This window comes from Mytilus trossulus, chromosome 10 (genome assembly GCF_036588685.1).
Source record: "Mytilus trossulus isolate FHL-02 chromosome 10, PNRI_Mtr1.1.1.hap1, whole genome shotgun sequence".
Lineage (NCBI taxonomy): Eukaryota > Metazoa > Mollusca > Bivalvia > Mytilida > Mytilidae > Mytilus > Mytilus trossulus.
This window is the reverse complement of record NC_086382.1, coordinates 36,750,565-36,775,462: the sequence shown is the minus strand read 5'-3', so window position 1 is coordinate 36,775,462 and position 24,898 is coordinate 36,750,565. Positions and strand designations below refer to the sequence as shown.

Below are 24,898 nucleotides of genomic sequence, written 5' to 3'. Positions count from 1 at the left end.
ACAATTTTTAAACTAGATACCCCAATGATGATTATGGCCAAGTTTGGTTTAATTTGGCCCAGCAGTTTCAGAGGAGAAGATTTTTGTAAAAGTTAACGACGACGGACGCAGGACGACGGACGACGACGCCGGACGCCAAGTGATGAGAAAAGCTCACTTGGCCCTTCGGGCCAGGTGAGCTAAAAAGCCCAAGTTTATGCAAAAATAACACAAAAATTCAAAAGCTAAATAATAAATCATTCCGAAAAAATAAATAAAAATGCAATGACAAATTAAAAATTCCTTACTCTGTAATGCTAACTACTAAGAAAAATACCATAAAACTGTGCAGTGACACCAGATTCATTTTCTTTTTCATTTAGTAATGACTGATAAAATTGAGAACGGAAATGGGGAATGTGTCAAAGAGACAACAACCTGACCATAGAAAAAACAAAAGCAGAATGTATATTTTTTATGTTTATGAAGAATTAACATAAAAATGTAGTACACACTGAATTATCCCTGTAGCGAGGTATATTTAAAAGTGCATAACATTTTTATGTAATTTTGAATGATAAAATAATATAACAGTCATTCCTTAAAACTTAATTCTAAATTCCATTTATGAGGAGTAAATCATGAAAATACGTAGATGACGTCATGATCACATGACAAAATTTAAATAACCTGTTTTATATAAGTACAGTTAGGTTTTGTTTTTCTTTTATCACTGTGCCGAAAAACCTTTAAATATGGGATGTACATCATTTTTGTAAATTGTAGTTTTTAAAGTATTAATGATTCATTATTGTAAATGACTGATGTTTTATGACGAAAGACCTTATGGAAAATATTTCATGCAAATTCTGTATCACATTTGTAGGCATAGTAAATTTGAAATAGCTCTGTTCAAACTCTCAAGTGTTTTTCAGTGTCTGTTTGAATTACCATAGCAACTATTAGTATTCGTAGCAAGCCTATAGCAAACCACTGGCATAACATCAAATAATCACATTACTAACCCAGCTCCACAGCAACACATTTAGCTTTGTACAGTTAATTCATTTAAAGAAAACCAAATGGCGACTGAAAATTTCAAATCTCACAATAAAAAAAAAATTAAAAAAAAAAAAAAAAAAAAAAAAAAAAAAAATTTACAAAATGAATAAAAATATAAGAAAAAAATAAAGGAATCAACAAATAAAGGAAAGACATCAACAACAGCTGAAAATCAAAGTAGTCACAAAGAAACTAACATTTACACGAGTTGGCAGAAAATTGATGCAATACATGATAGGAAATGTTTAAAATTTATTACAGAAAGAAAATATACAACATGCTAATGACGATTTTAAACTTGAATGGAAACAGAAGCTAAATTAAGTGAATGTTAAGTATGATACAAAATGCAATATATGTATATTCAAAAAACAAATCTACTAAGCATACCACTACCAGAAAAGCTATACTTTCAAGGGAAGAACTAGTCTACACTAAAATAAAGGCTAATAATGATGTTATGCAGAAGTAAAGAAAGTTAAGACGATATTCAATATGCATCTCTGGTTATAATTCAGGAATAAACGGAATAAATATAATTTAAAAATAAAGGTTTAAAAAATTGATTTAAAATATAAATTCATCAATAAACTACCTAAATAATAATAAAATTCTAAAGACGGGAACTTCAGAATGTCTAGGTTTGGCAAGTGACCAGTCTTTTCTAAGATTGTCGTGTATTAGTTTAGTAGTAAGGGAATATAGGAAAAATGGCAGAAGTACGTTAAACATTTTGTTTTCATCAACAGTTATCATTTTCTGTGACAAGGAATATATGAAATAAATGAGAAACATGGGAGGTAATCCAAAAACATGGGAGATAATCCAAAAAAAACTTTGTTTCCACATTTCATCAAAACAGATCACAGAAGGTACCAAATGTAAGAGCCGAATAGGTTTTCATATCAATATTGTTTGTAAAACAAATTTTATTCCTAGACAAAACAGAAGTAAAAAATAATCAAAATCTAGATCTACATAAAATCCAGTAAAAACCAATTTTGACGATATTTTCAACTATCTGCTTATTTAGTCTTTTACAATAAATTGTGAGAAAAAACAAAGATTTTGTGATAAGGTGATATTTCTTTGGAGAACAGCAAGGGTATTTGAGTTTAAAATCCCCAGTATTGATTACTATAATGTGTCACAAAGGTTTCACTGGAGTCAATTATATCTGTGACCAATATATAGAATCATGGATTATATGCCTTTGATTTTTTAAGAGATCTAAGGTACCAAAGTTCCGATGTGATAAATGAAAGGAAGTACACATTAAAAATTTTTTTTTTACATTTAGTCTATTCTGCATGAGCAAAATAATTCAATATTTTAATATATAAAAATAGTGATGTTACAGTGTAATTGTAAATTAATACAGAAACTTTTATCTTTGCATGCTATGTGCAAAATATATTACAAACATAAAGCCAAGTTTTGATATATATTCCAAAATGTTGCACATGTGCAGAAGGCTCTGTAGTGACAAAATACAAACTAACACCTTTTACGAACCAAACCTAGACATTATAAGCGTGGGGGATTTCAACACAGTACTAAACCTACCTGTCGAGATCTGCATCAGTTATATTTAACAAACCAGAGTGGAGGCTACGAGAACGATGATATTTAGGTTCCGTACTAAAAAATAATTAATTCACATACATTACTGTAGACAGGTAGGGGAATATTTATATAATTTAGATATTTTGGAAAAGAATACAAAAAGCAGTGAAGAAGTGAAGAGAATTAGATCTAGCAAAAGTAGGTAATATTTTGCATCCGTAATGAGGGAGAGAAAAGTTTAGGCAGTATCAAGGCATTTAGATTTAGAAATAAAGATTGCATGCCAGGTTATCAAAATACGACAATCTTAAGCAGTGTAAAACTTCCTACCTCTAATTCAAACAAACTAACAGTTTTTAATTGATACACATATAGTCTTAATTTTTGTGCCTTGTGATAAAATCTTAAATATATTTACAAAAAAGCAACAAATTTGTAAGTGTTCAAAATTTGCATCTTATCATGTTAAAAATGGAATGAAACGGACTACATTAAATCATGCCTGATGTCTAGAACTATTTACAACACTAAAAGTTTTCTCACTAGATATGAACTCATGCACTTTGTTTTCTTTTCAACTTGATTTGGATTGAAAAAAACATCAACTAAAACAGCAAAGAAGCTGATGAAAATAAAATAAATTTGTATTAGCTGCAACTAAATTCAAACAGACACTTTTCTATATACACATAAAAAATAAATAAAATGTTAGCGTGTGATATATGTGTTGTGTACCTGGTAGGTGATTCACTGAAATTACACATAAGAAGACACATGGATTAAACTATAAATAGGAAAAATGAATAATTTTAATGAAATTTCAATATTTTGGACGAATGGAATACTTTTGAAGAAAAAGAAAATATATTTATGTTGGGACTAAATACAAATACATGGTATGTAACTTTTCAATAACTACATTTTTTTTAATCAAAATGTTACCAATTTCTTTTTAATATATTTCCAACTTAAGCATATGTTAGTTGCTTGTAGTATTGAAAATAAAGAAAATACAGGATTTCAAACTGAAAACAATTTTTCCAAAAAATATATGGAAACCTTATACCTAATATAAAGCCAACTTTTGACCCCAGGTTTTATCATTTTTCAACAGGTAACCTACTCTGTGGAAGGACATCCTTGTACTCTTGTCAATTACAAGCCACCAAAAGAAGTAGAATGAAATACAATGATTTAGTCATGTATTGATTGCATAAAAAGTTAATTTTCCCTCAAAATTGTATCGATTAAAATCATGAATTAACTTATCTAAGTTGCTCTTTCTTGACCGAGTACCAGGATGTCTTACCACAGGAAGGTACCTGTCCAAAAAAAGGTGAATTCCAGAGTCAAAATTTGTAATTTGAAAATGGACTATCAACAGATGAAAATAGCTTTGGCAGATCTTAGCTAAATAAAATACAAAAATAATCTGATTACAGCCATTCCACCTCAAAAATAACTATTACCTAGCATAGAGTAGGCTTTGTAATCTGAAAAGATTTCAAAAGTTAAAATATATTGAATAAAATGCATTTATGATAACCAGTCCTTCTAAAAAGATCAAAAGGACTATTAACAATAATTGGTCTTTGAAAAAAATAATTGGAATAAAAACATCTGGACAATGATAAATGCAGTTGTAAACATAACACAAGCATTCTTCAAATTTTTGATTTTTTTACACTGCACACAAATCAAATTATCAACCAATTCATCAAAAATGTTGAAAACAGTAAGATGCTATCGAGAATAAATTCCGTACCTTTCATCTTCAAAGAATTCTGGATTATTATCTGGGTCGTCTAAATTCTCCATACTACACGACATCTTTGTGTCTCGACTGTAAATACACAAAAACACATGCAGGAAATAAAACATGTTAAAATATTTGTATATGTGCCAAGAAAAAAAATATCTTTAAAATCAGCATATTATCAACATGTGTTTATTTGTAAAGTTAAATTAGGATAAGAAAAGAAAATTACTAAACTAAAACATATATTGTTTATATATATATACAAGTCATACAAGTGAGAGGTTTAGTCAGCTATAAAACCAGGTTCAATCCACCATTTTCTACATAAGGAAATGCCTGTACCACGTCAGGAATATGACAGTTGTTATCCATTCGTTTGAAGTGTTTGAACTTTTGAATTTGCCATTTGATTTGGGACTTTCCTTTTTGAATTTTCCTTGGAGTTCAGTTTAACTTTTTGTCAATAAATGATGCCAATTAGGGGCAGCAATACTTCATTTCCATGTTGAGCAAGTAGTTGAAGAATTATAACGCTTATTGCACAAATTATTCTGCCAATTCAATTCTTATAATTGATAATCAGCATTTCTGTCATTTCAGGAATTGTGATTAAGTATCTACAAGACAACTATTATATTTGGTTTATCTACATTCTACATTCACCCATTAAAACAAAAAAGATGTGGTATAATTGCCAAAGAGACAACTCTTCACAAGAGACCATATAATACAGAAATTAAACATGTAAGTGGGTGCCCAACCCTCCCCTAACCATGAATTGTGGTGCAACGGAACACTACTTACTATAACTGTACAAAACAATAAACTAACAACATATATGATCAACAGCAACAAACAACAACAACTCAAATACAGGCTCCTGATTTTTGGACATGTAGATATAGAATTCAACAGGGTAAAACATTTTAGTGGGCGCTAAAATTATTCCTTACTCTTATTTTGGGACAGTTGTGTATATTTTTAACCTAAATCATACATGTAACATGTACTATAATTAACATATTGACTTTAGATTAAACTGGAATCTCCTCAAAACTAGAAAAAAAAATCACCAATTAATAACCTTTTAGTTGTTTTGAGTAGGAAATAACACATGAAACTAAAACTCAGAAATTAGAAAGACAGATTTTAGGAACAGCATGCAATCAAAAAGCAATCTATATGTTATCAGAGCGAATTTCTAAAAACTATCAATTTAGAGCTCTTCAAAATTGATAAAGAAAGTTGAAAAAAGAAAGATTTGAAATATGTTTGTCAATCTATGTACAGAGAAAGAAGTTAACTGCATTCAGGTTAGACAAAAAATAAAGCAGAATTTCACAGAATGCTCGATGATTTGAGTAACGATTCAGAAAGAGGGTTACTTTTATTTGGATGCAAGGCTTTTTTTTCATATAATTCGACCCAAACTTTGGTAATGATAAAAATCAGCCATGATGAAGATGATATACTAATTTTTTCAAAATTGACAAGACAAAATTCCAACTACTGTAGATTCCATTAGTTTATGTGTACTATTTTTTTGTGGATTGAGGAAAACTTGTATTTTAATGGAGTTCATTTTATGGTTTTGCCAAATTTGCATACGCATCCTATGGCAATGTATACTTCTTTAAACCTTTGCTTTTGTTTTACATATACCCAAGAAATCCACGAAAATTAATATTCAATGAATAAAATTGAATCCACAGCATTTGAAATTCTAGCAAAAATGAAGAGTGCACATGCTAAAATATCTCACCAGTTTTTAAGACTACAACAAAATTCTTTGAGATAAATTTATGTATCAAACAAAACAAAACAAAACAATAAACAATAAAATAGTGGTACTACAAAGGTTTTACTCATTGTAATTACAAATCATGCATATAGTGTTTATGCATGATTTATTTAACTTTTATTTTTTGTGTGACTATATGATTTGTGCAATCTTTTTATCAACTTGTGCTCTATTTTAAGTGTACCATATGCTTTTAACTTATATATGCCATTTATGGTATCTTACTATGCATTATATGTTTAAAATTGTGTTATTTTCATGACTTTTGTATGTGTGTGTTGTATTGTGTGTGTGTGTTGTATTTTGTTATTAAGTCGATTTGAAAAGCTCACTGGAGCTTGTGTTATGTAGTTTATTGACTATAGACTCTTAATAAAACTTTGATCTTGAATCTTGAATCTGAATGTTAATCATTAAAAGCTGGAGAAGAGGTCAAGGTTTCCTGATGTCCACAAGACAGATATATCTTTCAATGATCCACAGACTAATTAATATACACAGTACTGTAAATTCAGAAATTATTGTTAAATTTTTATTATTGCGAAAAATGCAACATAGTTGTAAATTCAATAATCTAAAATCGCATTTTGAAATATTTTATATGAAATAAAAAGGTTTTTTTTCAAAATCATAAAAATTAAAATCACATTTAAGTCGAAAATGATAATATTTTCTGAATTTACAGTATAAATTGAAAATCTGACCTGTGTATGAAACTCAACATTGAACTTTTTATGATTAAAGTTTTCATTTTAGACAAGAGTAAGCAGACATGTTTCATACAGTAGGTACTTAAAACCTATAAAAATGATTGAAAATGGTCTTACTATCAAAATTTTCTGGCCTTTTTACAAGTTTTTACTTATCATCCTACTAGATTAATCAATAATATTCAACTAAAAAATAACCATAATAAATATTTTCATTTTACAAATAACAACTTAAAGGGTTTTAGTCCTGTTTTTGATGTTACTGTTCCGATTTTTGTGGTAATGCTTACATAATCATATTACATATAGCAAAATTTTTAACACAATATTTTTCCATTATCAAAGAGTATGGCAAAACAAACTGGAGTGATACCTAAGCTATACACAATACTCCTTTAAGTTTTGGTACATTTTCAAAGTTTCCTTTACATCCCAATGCTGTCATCCACACATGTTACTTTGTATTTTTTACAGCTCTTCTATAAAAGCATGCAAAGCAAACATTTGTCCAACTTGCTTGCTATGTTTGTTTGGGTGTATGAAAACAACAGTTAGGTAGTCTGTTTCAGTCTGTTTACTATATACAGGAATTGGATTGGACAATAAACATTAACTTCATTTCATGTCAATTTTAATTGTCCAATCAAATCCCAATTTATACAAAACAGACTGAAACTCCCCCTACCTATTGTTTGCAAACATCTGAGCAAACATAGCAAGCAAGTTGAACAAAGGTTTGCTTTGCACGCTTTTATAGAAGAGCTGTAAAGTTTTTAAAACTTTACCTTTTTTTTCTTGGTACATGTAACTCTAACTTTGGCTTTTGTTTCTTCTTTTCTGCTGCTGGCACTGAAATTTTAAAGTTGATAAAAGTAATTACAGCAAGCAAAATCACAGAATCTTGAAAACTTGGCACTATGTAAAAAAGATAATTGTAAGTTGTGCAATAGATTTGCGAATTTAAATAGCAGAATCCTGTGTAAAAAATGAGTTTTGCTGATGACCAATAAATCGGTGGAATCCTCTTAACTAACTAGGATAGGAACTCGAAAATTGAATCATATGTCACATCATATATGCAAAGTTGACCAATAGAACCAAAATGTGTATGCAACCTCAATCAATGTAGAAGGTCAGTAGCAGATGCAATGGTGCCAAAATATCCATAGATAGCATTTCCAATTATCTTATGCTGGTCTCTTTTGGAGAGTCGTCTCATTTGCAATCATACCACATCTTCTTATTCATATAAACATACAGAATGTGGCTGGGTTAAAAATGTGAGCAAGATCCCAACCCTCCCCCTAATCTGGGACAGTGGTTTAACAGTACAACATAAGAACAAACTATAAAAATCATTTGAAAAAGGCTTAACTCATCAAATGGATACAAATACAAATATTACACAGAGTGGACGTGGCCAGGTACTTGTATATCCCAACAACAAAAAGACACTTAGTACAGATCTGAGAGTACTCACAGTTACTGACAGGTAGGTCAACTAATAAAAAAAATCATGTATCTATGACTAAATAATCAAACATTACACATCCAACATCCAATGGATTTAGTTTAAAGACGTTATAAACAGTCAGAGAACAACATGACCTTGTGCAGTGCCAAGATACAGGTATCAAAAGATTGTAGATACATGAATGTGTATATTCATATAACAATAATATTTAGTTTGCTTTTAATTTACTGATAACAAAATCAATATTAATACCAACAATAACAAAATTCAATGATCTAATCACAGTGTTGAATTGGTAACCTTTTAGAATCAGTTTATTTAAAGGATCAGTAAGCTAACCATTTCCATAAAAATGAGGATGTGCTATTCCATTTGAAATAAATTTGGTACAACCAAACAATATTTTTATCTATGGAAGGATTTAGTAAAGGTTTTAAGTAATTTGTGGTAACAAAAGCCCTGGCTTAATAATTTACCAGTTATACATAGATTATGTTTGTTAAAATCAAAAACTTCACAACAGACATGGGCATTGCAAACAAGTTTTGAAATATAAACACCGTAAAATGGTGCCAAAGGAACATCACCATTCAATAAAGAGCTGCGCTATAAGCGCATGATATGCCCATTGCCCAACACTTTCACTAAAATTAATTTGGCTCGTTTAATTTTCATAAAATTTTGACAAAGTATTTACTTTGACCCTAAAACAAGTATATAAAAATTTCAGAAATTTTGAACCAACCGTTTTGTCAGAAAAGTTACACTGGTTATATAGCAGTTTGACAAACAACAATTTTGATCATTGAGAAGCTTAATAATCCCTTTACAACACAACATAATTAAAACGTTTAGCTGATTTTACAGAGTTATCTCCCTGTAGTGTTAGGTACCACCTTAAATGAGTTTTTTTGTACATTAATTAGGCTGTTAATTTTCTCATTTGAAATATTTTACATTTGTCATTTCAGGGTCTTTTATAGCTGACTGTGCAGTATGGGCTTTGCTCATTGTTGAAGGCCATACGGTGACCTATAGTTGCTAATTTTCTTTCAATTTTTGAAAGGTAGCTTCAGACATAAACAATTCACCAAAGTTTCATAAAATTTTGTGAATATGAGTGATTGTCTGAAAACTGGAAAATCCCCCCTTTTTTAAGCATAAAAATTCATAACATGGAAACATAAAATCTGAAATTTATAAAAATCCAAAGGGAGTTTACGTCATTAGATATAAACAATTCAACAAAGTTTCATAAAAGTTGGTGGAAGCGTTTTTAAGTTATTGTCAGAAAACTGGAAAAACTCCCTTTTTTTAAGGATAAAACTTCATAACATGGAAACGAAAAATCTGAAATTTATAAAAATCAAAAGGGAGCTTATGTCAATAGATATAAACAATTCACCAAAGTTTCATTAAGTTGATGGAAGCATTTTTAAGTTATTGTCCGAAAACTGGAATATCCCCCTTTTTTTAAAAGATAAAGCTTCAGAACATGGAACCGAAAAATCTGAAATTTATAAAAATCAAAAGGGAGCTTACGTTAATAGATATTAACAATTCACCAAAGTTTCATAAAAGTTGATGGAAGCATTTTTGAGTTATTGTCCAAAAACTGGAAAAGTCCCCTTTTTTTAAGGATAAAGCAACATAACATGGAAACGAAAAATCGGAAATTTATAAAAATTGAAAGGGAGCTTACTTCAATAGATATAAACAATTCAACAAAGTTTCATAAAAGTTGGTGGAAGCGTTTTTTAGTAATTGTCCAAAGTGTGGATGACAGACGGACAACGGTATACCATAATACGTCCCGTCTTAGACGGGCGTATAAAAATTAACAATAGGGAACCAAAAATTGTCACTTTTGTCGTATATTTCAGTGTGGAGTTTCCCATGTGAAACTAAAATATCTAAATCTAAGAAAGGAATATTTGCTTACTTGATATACTTCTTAAATACTCCACATCACTCACTCGTTTCTTCTTCTTTCTGGGACTCAGTGTTCTACAAATATAGGAAGTATAATAAATCACAACTAGGGAGTTTTTTTATGACCATCATGGTCTTGCAAGAAGGGGGGTTAGAGGGGTCCTGGATCAGAAATCCCAGGCTTAAAGACATAAAATCCAGAGGTCCCGAATTAAAAAAAAAAAATCCTGACATCCCAAATTTCGAAAAAAGAAATACCAGATCCAAAAAGGGTCAATCCAGAAATCCCGAGCTTAAAAACACCCAGTCCCAACGTCCCGAAAAAGGTCCTGCAAGGTCCAATTGTATAATAAAGTGACATCCTGATAACCAAGAAAAAAAATTTAAACGCCATAAAAAATAAATATTTTTCATATTCAGTTTAGGATACAAGTGTAAAAAATTCAACAAAGCCTTCAGTTTACACCGTTTTAAAAAGATGATGTAAATTCTATAAAAGTACAGCCATATGGACCAAACTAGGTCTTTTTCTATAATGAAAATATTACATTTTACATGTAATCTTGTGCTTCTTCATCTGAATACTTAACCTTTATATAGAAAACATAATTTCTAAAGCCTAAATTTGTAGAATAGCAGTTAGTCTATTCATGTGAAACCCCTGCAAACTTTTTAATGTGTCTGCCCTAAGCAAGGAATTTGCATGATTGAAAAAGAAATACAAATGTAATGTCAGCCATGTAGTTGAGAGGAAAAATAATGAACTGAAGAAGGCCAATGGCTGAAACGTCTCAAAAAATTGGTTTATTGATACAATTATATAAAGTATGTTCCCTATTGGAATTTTGAAAACAAGGAAGGAATTTGTAATCAACTAGTTGTCATTGAAAATGTCTGCCATATAGTTTTTTATCTATGCTTTAGTTTTGCAGCTGTCATCGTCTCGATTGAATAGTTTCACATATTTTCATCCCACAATTGCTCTCTTTTTTCTTTTTTTTCTTTTTCTGATTTCATGTGTTTCAACGATGATCCTTTTGTACTCGATTTTATACTGAATAAAATTATCAAGTTAATTTACAAAAGGATTTTGCTCATTGTTGAAGGCAGGACAGTGCCCTATCGTTGTTTACATTCTTTTTTATAAGTCTCTGATGGATAGTTGTTTTTATTGACAATCATACAACATCTGAACAATTCGCCATTTCGGAATCTAATGTATTCTGGGTAATATTTCCAAAGCGTACACCAAAATTTTGTGATTGGTTTAAGACGTGATAAACAATAGAAATTCAACCAATTATGTAATGTAATCTTCATTTTGGTGTACAAACAATGAGATAACCCATAGTCCTTTAGATTCTGAATAGGCGAATTGATCAATAAATAACTTACTCTATAATAAATGGATGTTTAAGTAATTCTGCTGCAGTATCTCTTTGTGCAGGTTCTGGCTGGAAACACCTGTGAAGTACAAATGATCAAAAAAATATTATAATGCATTTATTAAGGATGTTCGCTCCTCTTGATTTTGAATTTTTGTCAGATATTCGGAATCCTCTGGTTTTGTCCATGTAATGCTTATAAATAATTGCCTGGTCACACATAATGTTTTAACAAGTCTTTTAAAAAGCCATATTAGGGGGGTATGATTTTTTAGTCCGAGTCCATTTTTTTTTTAAGGAAAAGACTATAACCTCCATCTGTAATGTAGGGACACTCTGTAACATATAAATAATGTGATATTATACCTAAGAAGAAAATCTTTGGCATTAGCTGACATGGTTTCTGGAATTTCTGGATGCATTTTATAAAATCCTACTTTAAACATAGCTGCCTCTGGACTTTCAAGCTGAAACACAAATTAAAACTTGATTACATTTATAGTTTCATTTAGAAGAAATCTCTTAAAACTAAAAATATAGTCAAGCAAATATCAAAATATGGTAAAAATAAACTGTTATCACAGAGATATGTCTCGCCTTTTTGTAATTTTGTTTATGCAAATGTTGAAATCCAAATAGCAATACTCTTAACATCTTACACAAGTTATGCAAATATTCAAAGTCAATGAACCATGACTGAGTTATACGGCTAAACAATCTCCATGTAAATAAAATGTGCCGCTGCTAAAACAATTGCATACCAAATACCATTGACTTATTATAAGTCGTTCCAAAATCTAAATACAAACATTAACTTGTAAACTATGTAAAAGCTTCAAAGTCAGTGAACCATGAAGAGGGGGTGGGGCTATATAATCTCCATGGAAACAATACTTGCAAATGCCAATAAATTTGCATACCAAATATCATTGACTTAACATAAGCAGTTCATCTTAAACTGATTTAATCACAAACTAATACATGTAAACTAAGATAAGTTTCAGTCATTTGACCATGACTGAGGTGCAAGGCCAAATATTGTCCATGGAAATGAGATGTGCCAAAGCGTATACAACTGAATACCAATTAACATTGGCCTTCCACTAATGGTTACCCTTGAACTGACCTAATCACAAACTTATACATGATAAATAAGCAAAAGTTTCGAAGTCAATAGACCATGACTGAGGGGGCAGGGCCAAATAACCTCCATGGAAATGAGATGTGCCAATGCTTATACAACTGCATACCAAATATGATTGACCTACCACTTGTCGTTCACCATAAACTAGACCTAATCACAAACTAAAACATTGTTGACGCCGTAGCCGCCTACGCTGGAAACAGCATATCTATGTCTCGCTTTTCGACTCCGTCAAGGCAAGACAAAAATTGTCACATTTCTTGAATCTGCATAAATGATGTATAAAGGAGTGTTTTTCAAAGTTCACTTCAACTTCTATAACTCTTAAATAAATACAAGAAAGCCAATGAAGAGTTATCTTCATCCCATATACATGTATAACAAGCATGTGTCCATAGTACACTGATGCCCCACTAGCACTATCATTTTCTATGTTCAGTGGACCGTGAAATTGGTGTCAAAACTCTAATTTTGACATTAAAATTAGAGAGATCATATCATAGGAAACATGTGTACTAAGTTTCAAGTTGATCAAAAACTACCTTGACCTAAAACTTTAACCCTAAGCATGAGACAGACAGACAGGCATAAAAAGTAAAATTAAATGAATTGTACTATTTCATTTAATAGTACCTTTTCTTAAATTGGCAAATCTTAAAACATTTGATGGAATCCTTGTGCTAGTCATTTGTCAACAATAACCTACCTCAATAAATGGAATTTTACCCGTTGCCATCTCAATTACTGTACAGCCAAGTGACCAGATATCAGCCTTTAATGAATAATCATATTATATTATTTTCATTCTTTTATTCAAAATACATAATGCAAATTAAGGCAGTGTGATGGTGTTCAAATGTTATACTGTGTGTATTCCTTATTATTCTTTTGATACCAATTTTTGTGGGTTTTGTGGGTATAAGTGAGAACCACAAATTTATATGTTCAACCAAAAATACCTTCTAATGAGAGATTTTGTAAATTTTGAACAAGAAAAATTGAAAATGAGATACATTTCTTGATTGAATGTCCGCAATATAACAAAATTAGATCTAAATATAAAATTAATGATATTAATTCAAATAATTTGGATGAAAATTTTACCAAAATGTTAAATCCTATGTCTGAAAAAGAATTAAAATCTATTTGTATGTATATTGAAGAAGCTCTTGATTTGAGAGACCACCATACCTTTTCATCAGATAATAATCTTTACAGTAGTTCGTGCATATACATATATATATATTTATATCTTATATTGTGTGTTTTAAGTAAATTTATGAAAATCTAGAATAATACTGATGTATAGGTTTATGGTATCCATAGAATTGGCTTATGACTTGTTACATGCATCTTTATTTCATTTATATGTTGTTTTAATATTATAATTGTCTGTATTTGGATCACGCCTCTATTGTGCTCTTTCCAATAAAATATTGAATTGAATGTTCAACGAAATACAAATATCTAGAAAGATGTATCAAGACTTTAGCAGAACCATGGAATCGCATATCCATGAAAATGCAAGGTTTCCGCAATCAATCCAAATTGGTACTCATGAAAATAAATGAATCCACAGTATATATTCAATTAGATTTTATAGATATTCAAAATTGATTCAATATAACATTAATTCATTTCATCTTTGTAAAGGGAAACAACCATTTCTTACGCAACATATCCTTTTCCTGACATGTTGATTATTTTTATTTAATCAACCTGTGGTTGTTTGATCTCAGTTGTTCATTAGTCAAAACTCTAACATGACATCAAATTTTCTTACTATGCCAAAATGGAAATGGGCATTATATAATCAATATACATTTTATAAATGATTAATACATACTGAAGGACCATATCCTCTAGCACCTTTATCTATAACTTCTGGAGCCATGTACTGTATAGTTCCTGTAATAAATATCATATTTTCACGTTTTTGTCAACAGATGGCCATGTTCTATATGGTATATTTAAGGGAGTTCGCTACTCAGTTTCAGGATAATTAGCTTTTCATAAAACTAGTATTTATTGATAGGTGATTAATAAAGGAATCAGAAGAACAAAAAAAATATATATATGTCAATGTGCCTGTTTTCAAGATGTTAGCCATTGAAATTTAGGCTAGATAATGTTCTCTCTTGACTTTTCATAGCTTTATCATTGACAAGTTTAAGTTCTCAAAAAGTATTAAAAAATAATTAAAATTTTATAAGACTTTTATAGATGGCTTATCATTATACATGTAAAAGATATATAAATAGAAAAATGGGGGTCAATGGGCAATTTTTTTTAAGGCATTCAAATGGATAAAACCAGAGGATTCTGAAAATCTAACAAAAATTCCAAAACATGACAAGCGAACATCCTTAAGGGCTGTTCTATCTATTTAATGATTTTCATTAAATGTAAATATTTTGCAATCCTCAAAGCTGTAAAAATTTCTATTTCTTTCAATGATGTACAACTTTTCTTTTGGAAAAACGAAATCTATAATTCCCTTATAAAAATTACTGATACCAATGCTTAAAAGTTGAAAACAAATTCTAAAGAAGTTATCAGACAACAAACTGTTATAAAATTCAATTTTTGTTTGATTCAAAATTATAACAGTAGTTCACTGTAAGAACTGATAGTTTTTAAGCTTACCTGCAAATGTATCAGCACATGGATTTATACCAGACAAACGTTTTGAGGTTCCAAAGTCTGAGATCTTCAGTACACCACTGTATGTATTGACGAGCACATTATCTCCCTTGATGTCTCGATGAACAATCTTATTATCATGCTAGAAAAGACCAAATATGAAACATACAAACTTTCATTTTTTATATAAATAAGGCCGTTAGTTGTCTGATTTGAATTGTTTTACATTGTCATTTCAGGGCCTTTTATAGCTGACTATGCGGTATGGGCTTTGCTCATTGTTGAAGGCTGTACAGTGACCTATAGTTGATAATATCTGTGTCATTTTGGTCTCTTGTGGAGAGTTATCTCACTGGCAATCATACCACATCATCTTTTTTTTATATTTAGTACAGATATCACAATTTTGATAAAGTTGCAAGGTGAATTTTAATGAGAATTTAAAGAAGGTGTTAAAATGATACCTCATTTGGAGACCAGTTACCTTTAATTTGTGCAAGCATCATGTCACTGGATATATGTTTCCATTTTGTTCCATTTATTACAGCGGATTTCAATGAGATGAAGCTAAAGGCAATATCTTTTGTTAGCTTGCTTGCTAGCTGAACCGTGAAGTCATTGTTATGTTAGGTAAACTACCCTCCTTTAAGAGTAGAATAGTCCGACAGATAACCAATCTATCTGTTTGTAGGACTAGGCTATTTCAAAAGGAAAGTAGTATACATAACCTAACAATGACTTCACAGTTCAGCTAGCAAGCAAACTAACCAAAGATATTACATGTACCTTTAGCTACATACTCATTGAAATCGGCTGTAAACATATTCTGTTATTTGTGTTTTCAGTGTTGTGTTTCACATTCATATCATATTCACATTTTATATTCATGTTTCTTGATGATTGACGACTAATAGTTTTGCACTGCATATTTTGAAACAAACTATAGCTTTGTACGCTATGTTTGGCTTTGTATACTGAATATTTAGATTAGTATGATAGAAAGTTAATGCAATTCTTTATTATCATTTAAATGATATATATTTATATTCAAATGGCAAGAGTTGTGCATGAACTCAAAGTGCGGTAATACTAACCATATACATAAAATTGAGAATGGAAATGGGGAATGTGTCAAAGAGACAACAACCCGACCAAAATAAAAAAACACAACAGCAGAAGGTCACCAACAGGTCTTCAATGTAGCGAGAAATTCCCGCACCCGGAGGCGTCCTTCAGCTGGCCCCTAAACAAATATATACTAGTTCAGTGATAATGAACGCCATACTAATTTCCAAATTGTACACAAGAAACTAAAATTTAAATAATACAAGACTAACAAAGGCCAGAGGCTCCTGACTTGGGACAGGCGCAAAAATGCGGCGGGGTTAAACATGTTTGTGAGATCTCAACCTATATATATATATACTAATATAAGCACTTTTCAAGTTAGTCACTGGTCAATATAACATACAGGAAGGGTGGAAGACGAGAGTCACCACTGCAGGTACTTGTTACTTTATTTATTCTTTTAGCCATGTTTAAAAGTTTCAATTAAAGTAAAGTTATTTTAGCATTTCAAATATATAATTCAATTTGGATTGAAAGCCACATTTTGGTATATTAGTAAATGTCAGAATAATGCTCTGTTGCATGCGAATATTTCAGTTATACATATTGTTTGTATTTATTGGAAAACATTGTAAACTTGGTTTACAATTTGTATATTTGCAGATTCATAATAAAGTATTATAATTGGACGACTCATTTACTGCAGAAAATGTCCCACTATTTATACCATGCCTTAAGTCTTTTTGGTTCTAGTGACTTATATTCACCCAGGTTGGTGATTCATAGGACTCCTATTTTTCCTGCGACAATCAGTAATCCACAGGCAAAGATTTTCTGGTTTTATTTATTACAGAACATATTTATGTTTTGACTTTAAAATGTTTTTTTCACATGTAAATCATTGGTTTGGTTTATCTAAAACAAAACATCTTTTTATATAAAAATAAGTTGTGAAAACTAACTTGGTATAGATAGAATATTCCTTGTGGTATTTTCATGAATAATGTGATTTTGTGGTTTTGCAAAAGTTTGTATACAATTGCAAGCCTATAAGCAATTTATACTTCTATAAACTTAAAATTAATTTGGCTCGTTTAATTTTCTTAAAATTTTGACTAAGTATTTACTTTGACCCTTTGACAAAAGTACAAAAATTTCAAAAAATTTGAACCAACTGTTTTATCAGAAAAATTACACTGGTTATATAGCAGTTTGACAAACACTTGTTTTGATCATTGAAAAGCTTAATATTCCCTTAACAACACAACGTAATTAAAACGTTTTGCTGATTTTACAGAGTTATCTCCCTGTAGTGTTAGGTACCACCTTAAGTTGATCCATAGTAAGTGAAATCCCTTTACAAATGAATCCGACATACCAAGTACTTCAGACCATCTAGTATCTGTTTTGTGTAGTAGGCTATTGTTGATTCGTTATCCTTCAGTGGACCCCATTTACTATGTAATAACTGTGATAAACTTCCTGTAGAGGAAAATATAAATAGAAATAAAAAGAAAATCATTTAGTTAAATATTATTAGCGTTATTGCTTCAGCTTACAAGCAAGTTTAATGTGTGAACACTCATAATAATGATTTGTTTTTGCCTACAGTGACAATACAGAGTCAGGATAAGAATATGTTATGTTAATGCGATATAATAAACTCATAATAGAGGGGGGATAGGAGGGGTCCTGATCCCTAAATCCCGGACTTAAAAACACGAAATCCCGAAATCCCGGGCTTTAAAAGGTCCCAAAATTCGAAAAAAAAGAATTCCCAGATCCTGAAAGGGTCAATCCCGAAATCCTGGGATAAAAAAACGCTGATCCCGGAGTCCCGATAAAGGTCCTATCCCCCCTCATAATAGATACTAAGATTAGAATTTATGAATATAAGCCTTGCTTTATAAAAAAGCAACATGTTCAATTGGATTTTTAATGTCCTCGTTCACAAGGTACAGTCCACCGGAAGACATGTCACCCTAAGGGGTCAAAGTATTCTGAATATGAGACAGCCATTTCTTTACTCTCCTTAATGCTAATACTTAACACAGAAGTAGCAAATACGAGTTTTAAAGCTGTTGGCTTGACAAAACTGTCGATAGAAAAAAGAATTCTCTGACTCAAGGCCAGCATCACTGCTATCACAAGACTGATTAGGGAATAAAAATAGTTACACATAAAAAAAAATATTTGTAACTACCTCCAGGAACTTGTTCCATAAATATTTTGAACACTCCATCCTCACTGGTAGATCCTAGATATTTGACAATGTTTTTATGGGTCAATTTACTCTGTAGCTTTATTTCTTCATGTAATGGCTGAACTTCCCTGAAAGACAACAAATTCCATTCAAATAGTTTTATTTGAAAAATTTAAAAATATCAAAAGATTCAAAAGATTCATAAAAAGCTGAAAAATGGCTTTACTTAAAATCACAATAATTAAACCCTCATATTTAGGTCAATCTTTAAAAATCACAATAATAAATGCACATAACTCTTTCTGAATTAACAGTATTAGGCCAAAACAAATAAAAGTAGGTAGTGCCAAAACACATAATCAAAGCACCTGGTGATTCAAAAACAGTAATACTGTAACAGTAAAATTGTGTTTACATAAATCTGACAAAACCTACAGAACAACTATCCCAATTAAGAGTGTTCTTACTGTGAACGTTTTTCTGGAACTTCTTTGATGGCTATTCTGACTTGTGTTTTCTTGTCTCTGGCTGCGTACACAATACCATAGGTACCTCTTCCAAGGACTACTCGGTTATTTTTATCATCTAAGTCATATTCAAACTAAAAAATAAAAATAAAGTCAAACTTGACTTTACATTGTGTGCCTCTCACACAAAAAGTGCTCTTTTCCTAGCAATGGTTGAACATTTCCTAAGTATAAATACAATTCTATTTCAATTATTTACTGACCAAAGGCGAACTGAACGTGTTTTGTACACACTGTTTTGTACACACCGAAAGATAAACTGAAGCATGTTTCACACAGACGAACTGGGTTAGTTAATGTTTGAATCAAGATCATCTGTGTGTTTGCGAGTTATGAAAGTAGTAAAGAAAGATAATCCAAAAGTATGTTTCTGACTGGTAAGTATAAATATTTCATAAAATGTTAACTTGATTACAAAATTTTGAATTTTCTTATCTATCAAGGACAATAACTCTTCAATAGCAGAAGTGAAATTTGTAAATAATGAACTTGATCTCCCTTTTGTAACACCCCATTTTGTCATCAGTAACAACATATTAAAATCTAAAAAGCATAAGTTGAATAGTTTATAAGTAATTGAAGAGAAACTGTTGACAGCTGCCTGCTTGCTCCATACCAGCTGCACTTTCAACATTTCAGTAACTAGATTTTTCCTTAAGGTGGTACCCAACACCTTCACTAGAATTAATTTGGCTTGTTTAATTTTCATAAAATTTTGACAAAGTATTTACTTTGACCCTTTGACAAAAATATAAAAAAAACAGAAAATTTTAACCACCTGTTTTATCAGAAAAATTACACTGGTTATATAGCAGTTTGACAAACACTTAATTTGATCGTTGAGAAGCTTAATATTCCCTAAAAACACAACAGAATTAAAAAGTTTAGCTGATTTAACAGAGTTATCTCCCTGTAGTGTTAGGTACCACCATAATTGGAAAACATGGTTAAAAATTATAACTGGAGGAAAACTTTGTGGTACTCACATCAGCAACTTCTTCTTCGTCCATACTTGTAAAGATCTGAGCATTGGCCTGGTCTGATATCATGTCTGATACCATGGTATAGAAACTGAAAAAATAAATAAATTTATTGCATTTTTGACGTTTAATGTCACTTACAGCCCTATTGGTTTTTCTATGAAAGCCAGTTTTATTGATGAAAGAAAGAACTACAAGCTTTGGCAGGAAAACTGGCAATCCTAGTCAATCAAAATTGGAGTCAAATGCACCAGCCACATGCAGGGCTTGAACTTGTAACCTCAATGTTAGCAGGAGAGTGATACAGTAGAAGAACTACTGTCAATTCAGAAATTATTGCGAGGTTTTTATTATTGCGAATAATGCGACAGAGTTGTAAACGCAATAATTAAAACTCGCAATTTGAAATATTTTATATGAATTAAAACAGGATTTTTTCTCAAAATCGTAAAAATTAAAATCGCATTTAAATCTTAAATGACAAAATCGCAATAATAAATGCCACTATAATTTCTGAATTTACAGTACTTAGAACACCATGCCTCCAAACAGTAAATACAGGAATCTTCTGTAATGTGAATATTTTTGTGTTTGAATACATATACCATTCTTGCGGCGCTTTAATTCATGAATCACACAGATAATTCTTCACATCAATGCTAATAATTTAAAAAAAATAATTTTGCAAGGGATAATTTCATACATGATTGTGAAATACGTTTATTAATTTGAGTGCCTTCCATTCCCCAAAGCCTTTTTTAAATCTGGAACCATCTGAAGCATATCGTAATCCTGCATATGGTCTTCTTTATATAATTTACCAACATGTCCAAATGTCTTATGCTTATGGTAACCTTGAACAAAAGTGGAAGTACTTTTTTAACACTATACATATATTTGCATTTAAAAAAGCACATGTACTAAAATAGTGCTTACAATTTTTTGCTCATGATCTTTACAACTACTAATCAACTTAACATCTTCATTAGGTAGTTTTTCTTTTAGATTCATGCTACCCACCTTAATCTCTGAGATTCTGATGAAAAGAATATGTGAAAATCATCTGAATTTTCCATGACATATATAAATACTGCTCGACAATCTCTTTTATATAAACTGGAAATAGAAAAATGAAAAAAATAAATACAATAGTTTTCATTCTCTTCACTAGCTGATAAAATTTTTAATAAATAAAAAATATGATTTAATTGAGACAGCAATCCAACAGCACAAAAATATTCATGATATTTTCCAACTTTTATTATTTTCTAACTTATGGCTTGGAATGCCCTTGCTGAAGTTTTCATGAAAATGCTTCTAATATACCAAAATGGATAAAGATTCAAGATGAAATCATTCATTTTTAGGATCTGTAGTAAAAAATTATTCAATCAATGTCTGTCACTTTAGATTGTAGATTAAGGTGGTACCTAACACTACATGGAGATAACTCTGTAAAATCAGCTTAATCAGTTTTAATGACATTGTGTTGTTACGGGAATATTGAGCTTCTCCCTGATCAAAATTGGTGTTTGTCAAACTGCTATATAACCAGTGTAATTTTTCTGACAAAACTGTTGGTTCAAAATTTTTGAAATTTTTATATTTTTGTTAAAGGGTCAAAGTAAATACATTGTCAAAATTTTATGAAAATTAAACGAGCCAAATTAATTTTAGTGAAAGTGTTGGGTACCACCTTAAAGGCTATTTTACGATAATGAATTTAACTAAGGAATTTTATACCTGACTCCTTTAATACTGGTAGCTTGGAATGTCCATTGAGACTGTTGTTTAGTTTCTGTACTTTGAGCTACATTCCATAGCCTTACTTCCTGCAAAAGAATGCATACTTTTCTATTGTTTGTGGCACACCTTTTTTTGTGGATTTGTTAGCATTTAGAATTTTGATTTACAATGGTGTACACATTTTATATAGGCTTGAATGGATACTTTGGCAAAACAACAAAAATGGATACAAACAAAAAACAATGTACTCCGATTACAATAAAATTGGTATCAACAATATAAATCAATTCACAGTAACATAGTTATCTGCTAAATGTTGTTAACTTGTTTCAGATGGGTCCTGGTGAAAAATATCTATCATGAAATGTGATATTTTTGAGCCATTAAGTAAAGAAAGTTAAATTTCAAGAACAATATTACGACAACAATAAAGATTTAAGAGCCAGAATTACTCACCTGGCAAAATCATATGCCATTTTGGTATCTATTTTCTTCTATTTAATATATTTTTTTAGTAAAGTCCTTAAATTATAAAAAATTCTGCTTTTCAAGTGTGATCAAGGGAAATCAAAAGCAGGTCTTAATTGTACCTACGTTTCTTTGTTGCTAAACAAAACTGTAAGTTCAGGAAAATCACTAAATAAGGGCAACAACTTGAAAAAGAAAAATCATTTACCGCAGGCCTTACCATGAAATCTTACCTTATTTTCGCCATCACAATTAATCTGTACATAACTAGGCATAAAATTCTTTGTGGGTTCTAAAACCAGGACCTGTAATAATTAAAAAAATATATATTAAGCAGTTATTCAGTGTCATGTAGTCTGCTATTGCTCCATATAATTTTTACTTATCCATCTATAAGATGTGTTAAAGATTAAGCTATGCTCAATTTTACATTGCCATACTGGATTAAGCACAAGACTAAGATTTCAGTACTTCTTGAGCTAATTTCTTATGGCATAAGCATATAAATTAAGACTTCGGTTGTTTTTCTTGCTTTGTTTGTATATACGTAGAATTTGATTTATTAATTATGTCCAATCAAATCTAAATAAAATGTAAACATTTATACTAACAAAGCAAGCAAGTCAACCAAAGTCACAATCTACATGCATTAGAAAATTAGCTCAAAATTTAGTTTCTGTCATTGCTCCAATGTTGAGTAAGCATGCAGTATTCAATCATAATAATTTTTCTAGATAGAATCACATGTCTTCCTGCAGACTGCAAGCTTGTGAATTAGCATGTTAAAATCTGGCCTAACGTGTCAGTCTAAAACAAATCCATCAGTCTTATACAAATCAGGGTTCATATCATAGTATTACATGTTTACGAGATAGTTTTTTTCAATATCTCATTCTTGAATTTTCCTTTAGTGGAAATTTTTCAAATTTGATGAACTGGTATAAAACTTACTGGGAATGTTGTAGCGGATGTCTCTGTTTTTGTTGCTTCCACAAAGAAATCCATCCAAAAACAGAATAACTGAAATGTACAAGGAAATAAAATTTCAATTAAACATCAACATGCTCATTTGAATTGTATCTTTATGTGTATTTAGTATCCAGTCAACAACTGATAAAGAATATTTCCTTTTATTTAAATATTGCTGGTAATTTATAAAAAATAATATCTTTGTTTTTTAATTCCTGTCAAAATATTTTATCTTCTATACAAAGATAACTTTCAGTGAAAAAATTTAAGTTTTATAAAATTTGAACGTTTTGTCTGAAAAAAGTTGTTGAAACAAAAACAAATAATCTTGGGATTGAATAGAAAAATCTTCTGTTTAAATTTAAAAAGATTTTAACAAAGCAAGTTCTTAATTTTATTCATCAGGGCACTGGTTTCATTACCTGAAGCCAATTAATATATGCATTAATTATTCAAACAAACCTGATAATCCCCCATCTGACTTGATGTCTTCCTAAATCTGTTGATCAGGGTTATATTACCTACTGTAGACTTCAAGTACCTGTATAATAATATATAGACATCTTTACAAAGGCTATCTCAACCAGAATTACAAATTGCAGAACAAATATAATACATAAATTTTTTTATTACATAGTTCAACATCATTTTGTACAAATCTTATCATTACAGTAACATATTTTAAAAAGATTTAGCCGAATTAAAAAATGAGTTGAAAATTTCATTAATAACTGGACATACACACTGAGACCCGGATGGCCAGAGGTAAAGCAGTATCATGCCGACCTCAGAGCAGCCTAAACGAACCTATCAAGAATCCTTTTCTTTGATTTGAACATAAGCTACAAGTGGTGTAAATGGCGGGAAAAGAACTTCTGAGACTAATTGATCCTTATTACTAACACTTACCAGTAAGGAGGTTCTAAACTGAACATACACTCTGCAGCTTGAACAGCTTTACCAAAATCCTGAGCTAACACAGAGATTTCAAAGAAGGTCGCCACGTCCCAGTAATCTGTTAATGATGGCAAGCTTCCTTTCTTACCAATCAAATTATTCAATATCAAACCTGAAATTTAAATCAAAATGAATTATTATTTTGATGAATATTAAATGATCTCTATCCAGAATGCATTGCAAAGTTAGCCATAGATTCTTAGAAGGTAGTCTAGTCCCAGTAATCTGTTAATGATGACAAGCTTCCTTTCTTACCAATCAAATTATTTAATATCAAACCTAAACTTTTTAATAAAGATGAACTATTGTTTTGAATTATTTAAGAGTTGTAATTTTTTCCAGTGAAACACAGATTTTCATCTTCTGAAAACTACTAATTTAATTTATTAAGTTTTTTATATATTGAATGGGTTGAATTTACTTAACAAAATATCTGTTGATTTTCTGTATGACGAAAACATTTTAATTTTGGTCCATCAATAATCTGTAAATTTAATCATATAAATGTGTCTGCCTATAAATTGT

The 24,898-nt window shown here is 30.5% G+C and overlaps 1 protein-coding gene across 1 annotated transcript in view; it reads right to left on the bottom strand.

The window, feature by feature from the left end:
* The window catches only part of LOC134687290 (mitogen-activated protein kinase kinase kinase 5-like), a 90,786-nt gene that overhangs the window by 23,644 nt on the left and 42,244 nt on the right, over positions 1 to 24,898 (bottom strand). Inside the window, exons 10-30 of the mRNA XM_063547445.1 lie at positions 24,326 to 24,485; positions 23,879 to 23,957; positions 23,399 to 23,467; positions 22,681 to 22,752; positions 21,977 to 22,065; positions 21,254 to 21,349; positions 20,240 to 20,324; positions 19,194 to 19,327; positions 18,727 to 18,854; positions 17,902 to 18,005; positions 15,459 to 15,597; positions 14,659 to 14,720; positions 13,519 to 13,584; positions 12,035 to 12,135; positions 11,679 to 11,747; positions 10,294 to 10,358; positions 8,358 to 8,378; positions 7,663 to 7,726; positions 4,373 to 4,450; positions 3,343 to 3,357; positions 2,608 to 2,682 (exon numbers count right to left, since the gene is read on the bottom strand). Of these exons, the coding sequence (XP_063403515.1) occupies positions 2,608 to 2,682; positions 3,343 to 3,357; positions 4,373 to 4,450; positions 7,663 to 7,726; positions 8,358 to 8,378; positions 10,294 to 10,358; positions 11,679 to 11,747; positions 12,035 to 12,135; positions 13,519 to 13,584; positions 14,659 to 14,720; positions 15,459 to 15,597; positions 17,902 to 18,005; positions 18,727 to 18,854; positions 19,194 to 19,327; positions 20,240 to 20,324; positions 21,254 to 21,349; positions 21,977 to 22,065; positions 22,681 to 22,752; positions 23,399 to 23,467; positions 23,879 to 23,957; positions 24,326 to 24,485 (1,771 nt within the window). The remainder of the gene's footprint in view (positions 1 to 2,607; positions 2,683 to 3,342; positions 3,358 to 4,372; positions 4,451 to 7,662; positions 7,727 to 8,357; positions 8,379 to 10,293; positions 10,359 to 11,678; positions 11,748 to 12,034; positions 12,136 to 13,518; positions 13,585 to 14,658; positions 14,721 to 15,458; positions 15,598 to 17,901; positions 18,006 to 18,726; positions 18,855 to 19,193; positions 19,328 to 20,239; positions 20,325 to 21,253; positions 21,350 to 21,976; positions 22,066 to 22,680; positions 22,753 to 23,398; positions 23,468 to 23,878; positions 23,958 to 24,325; positions 24,486 to 24,898) is intronic.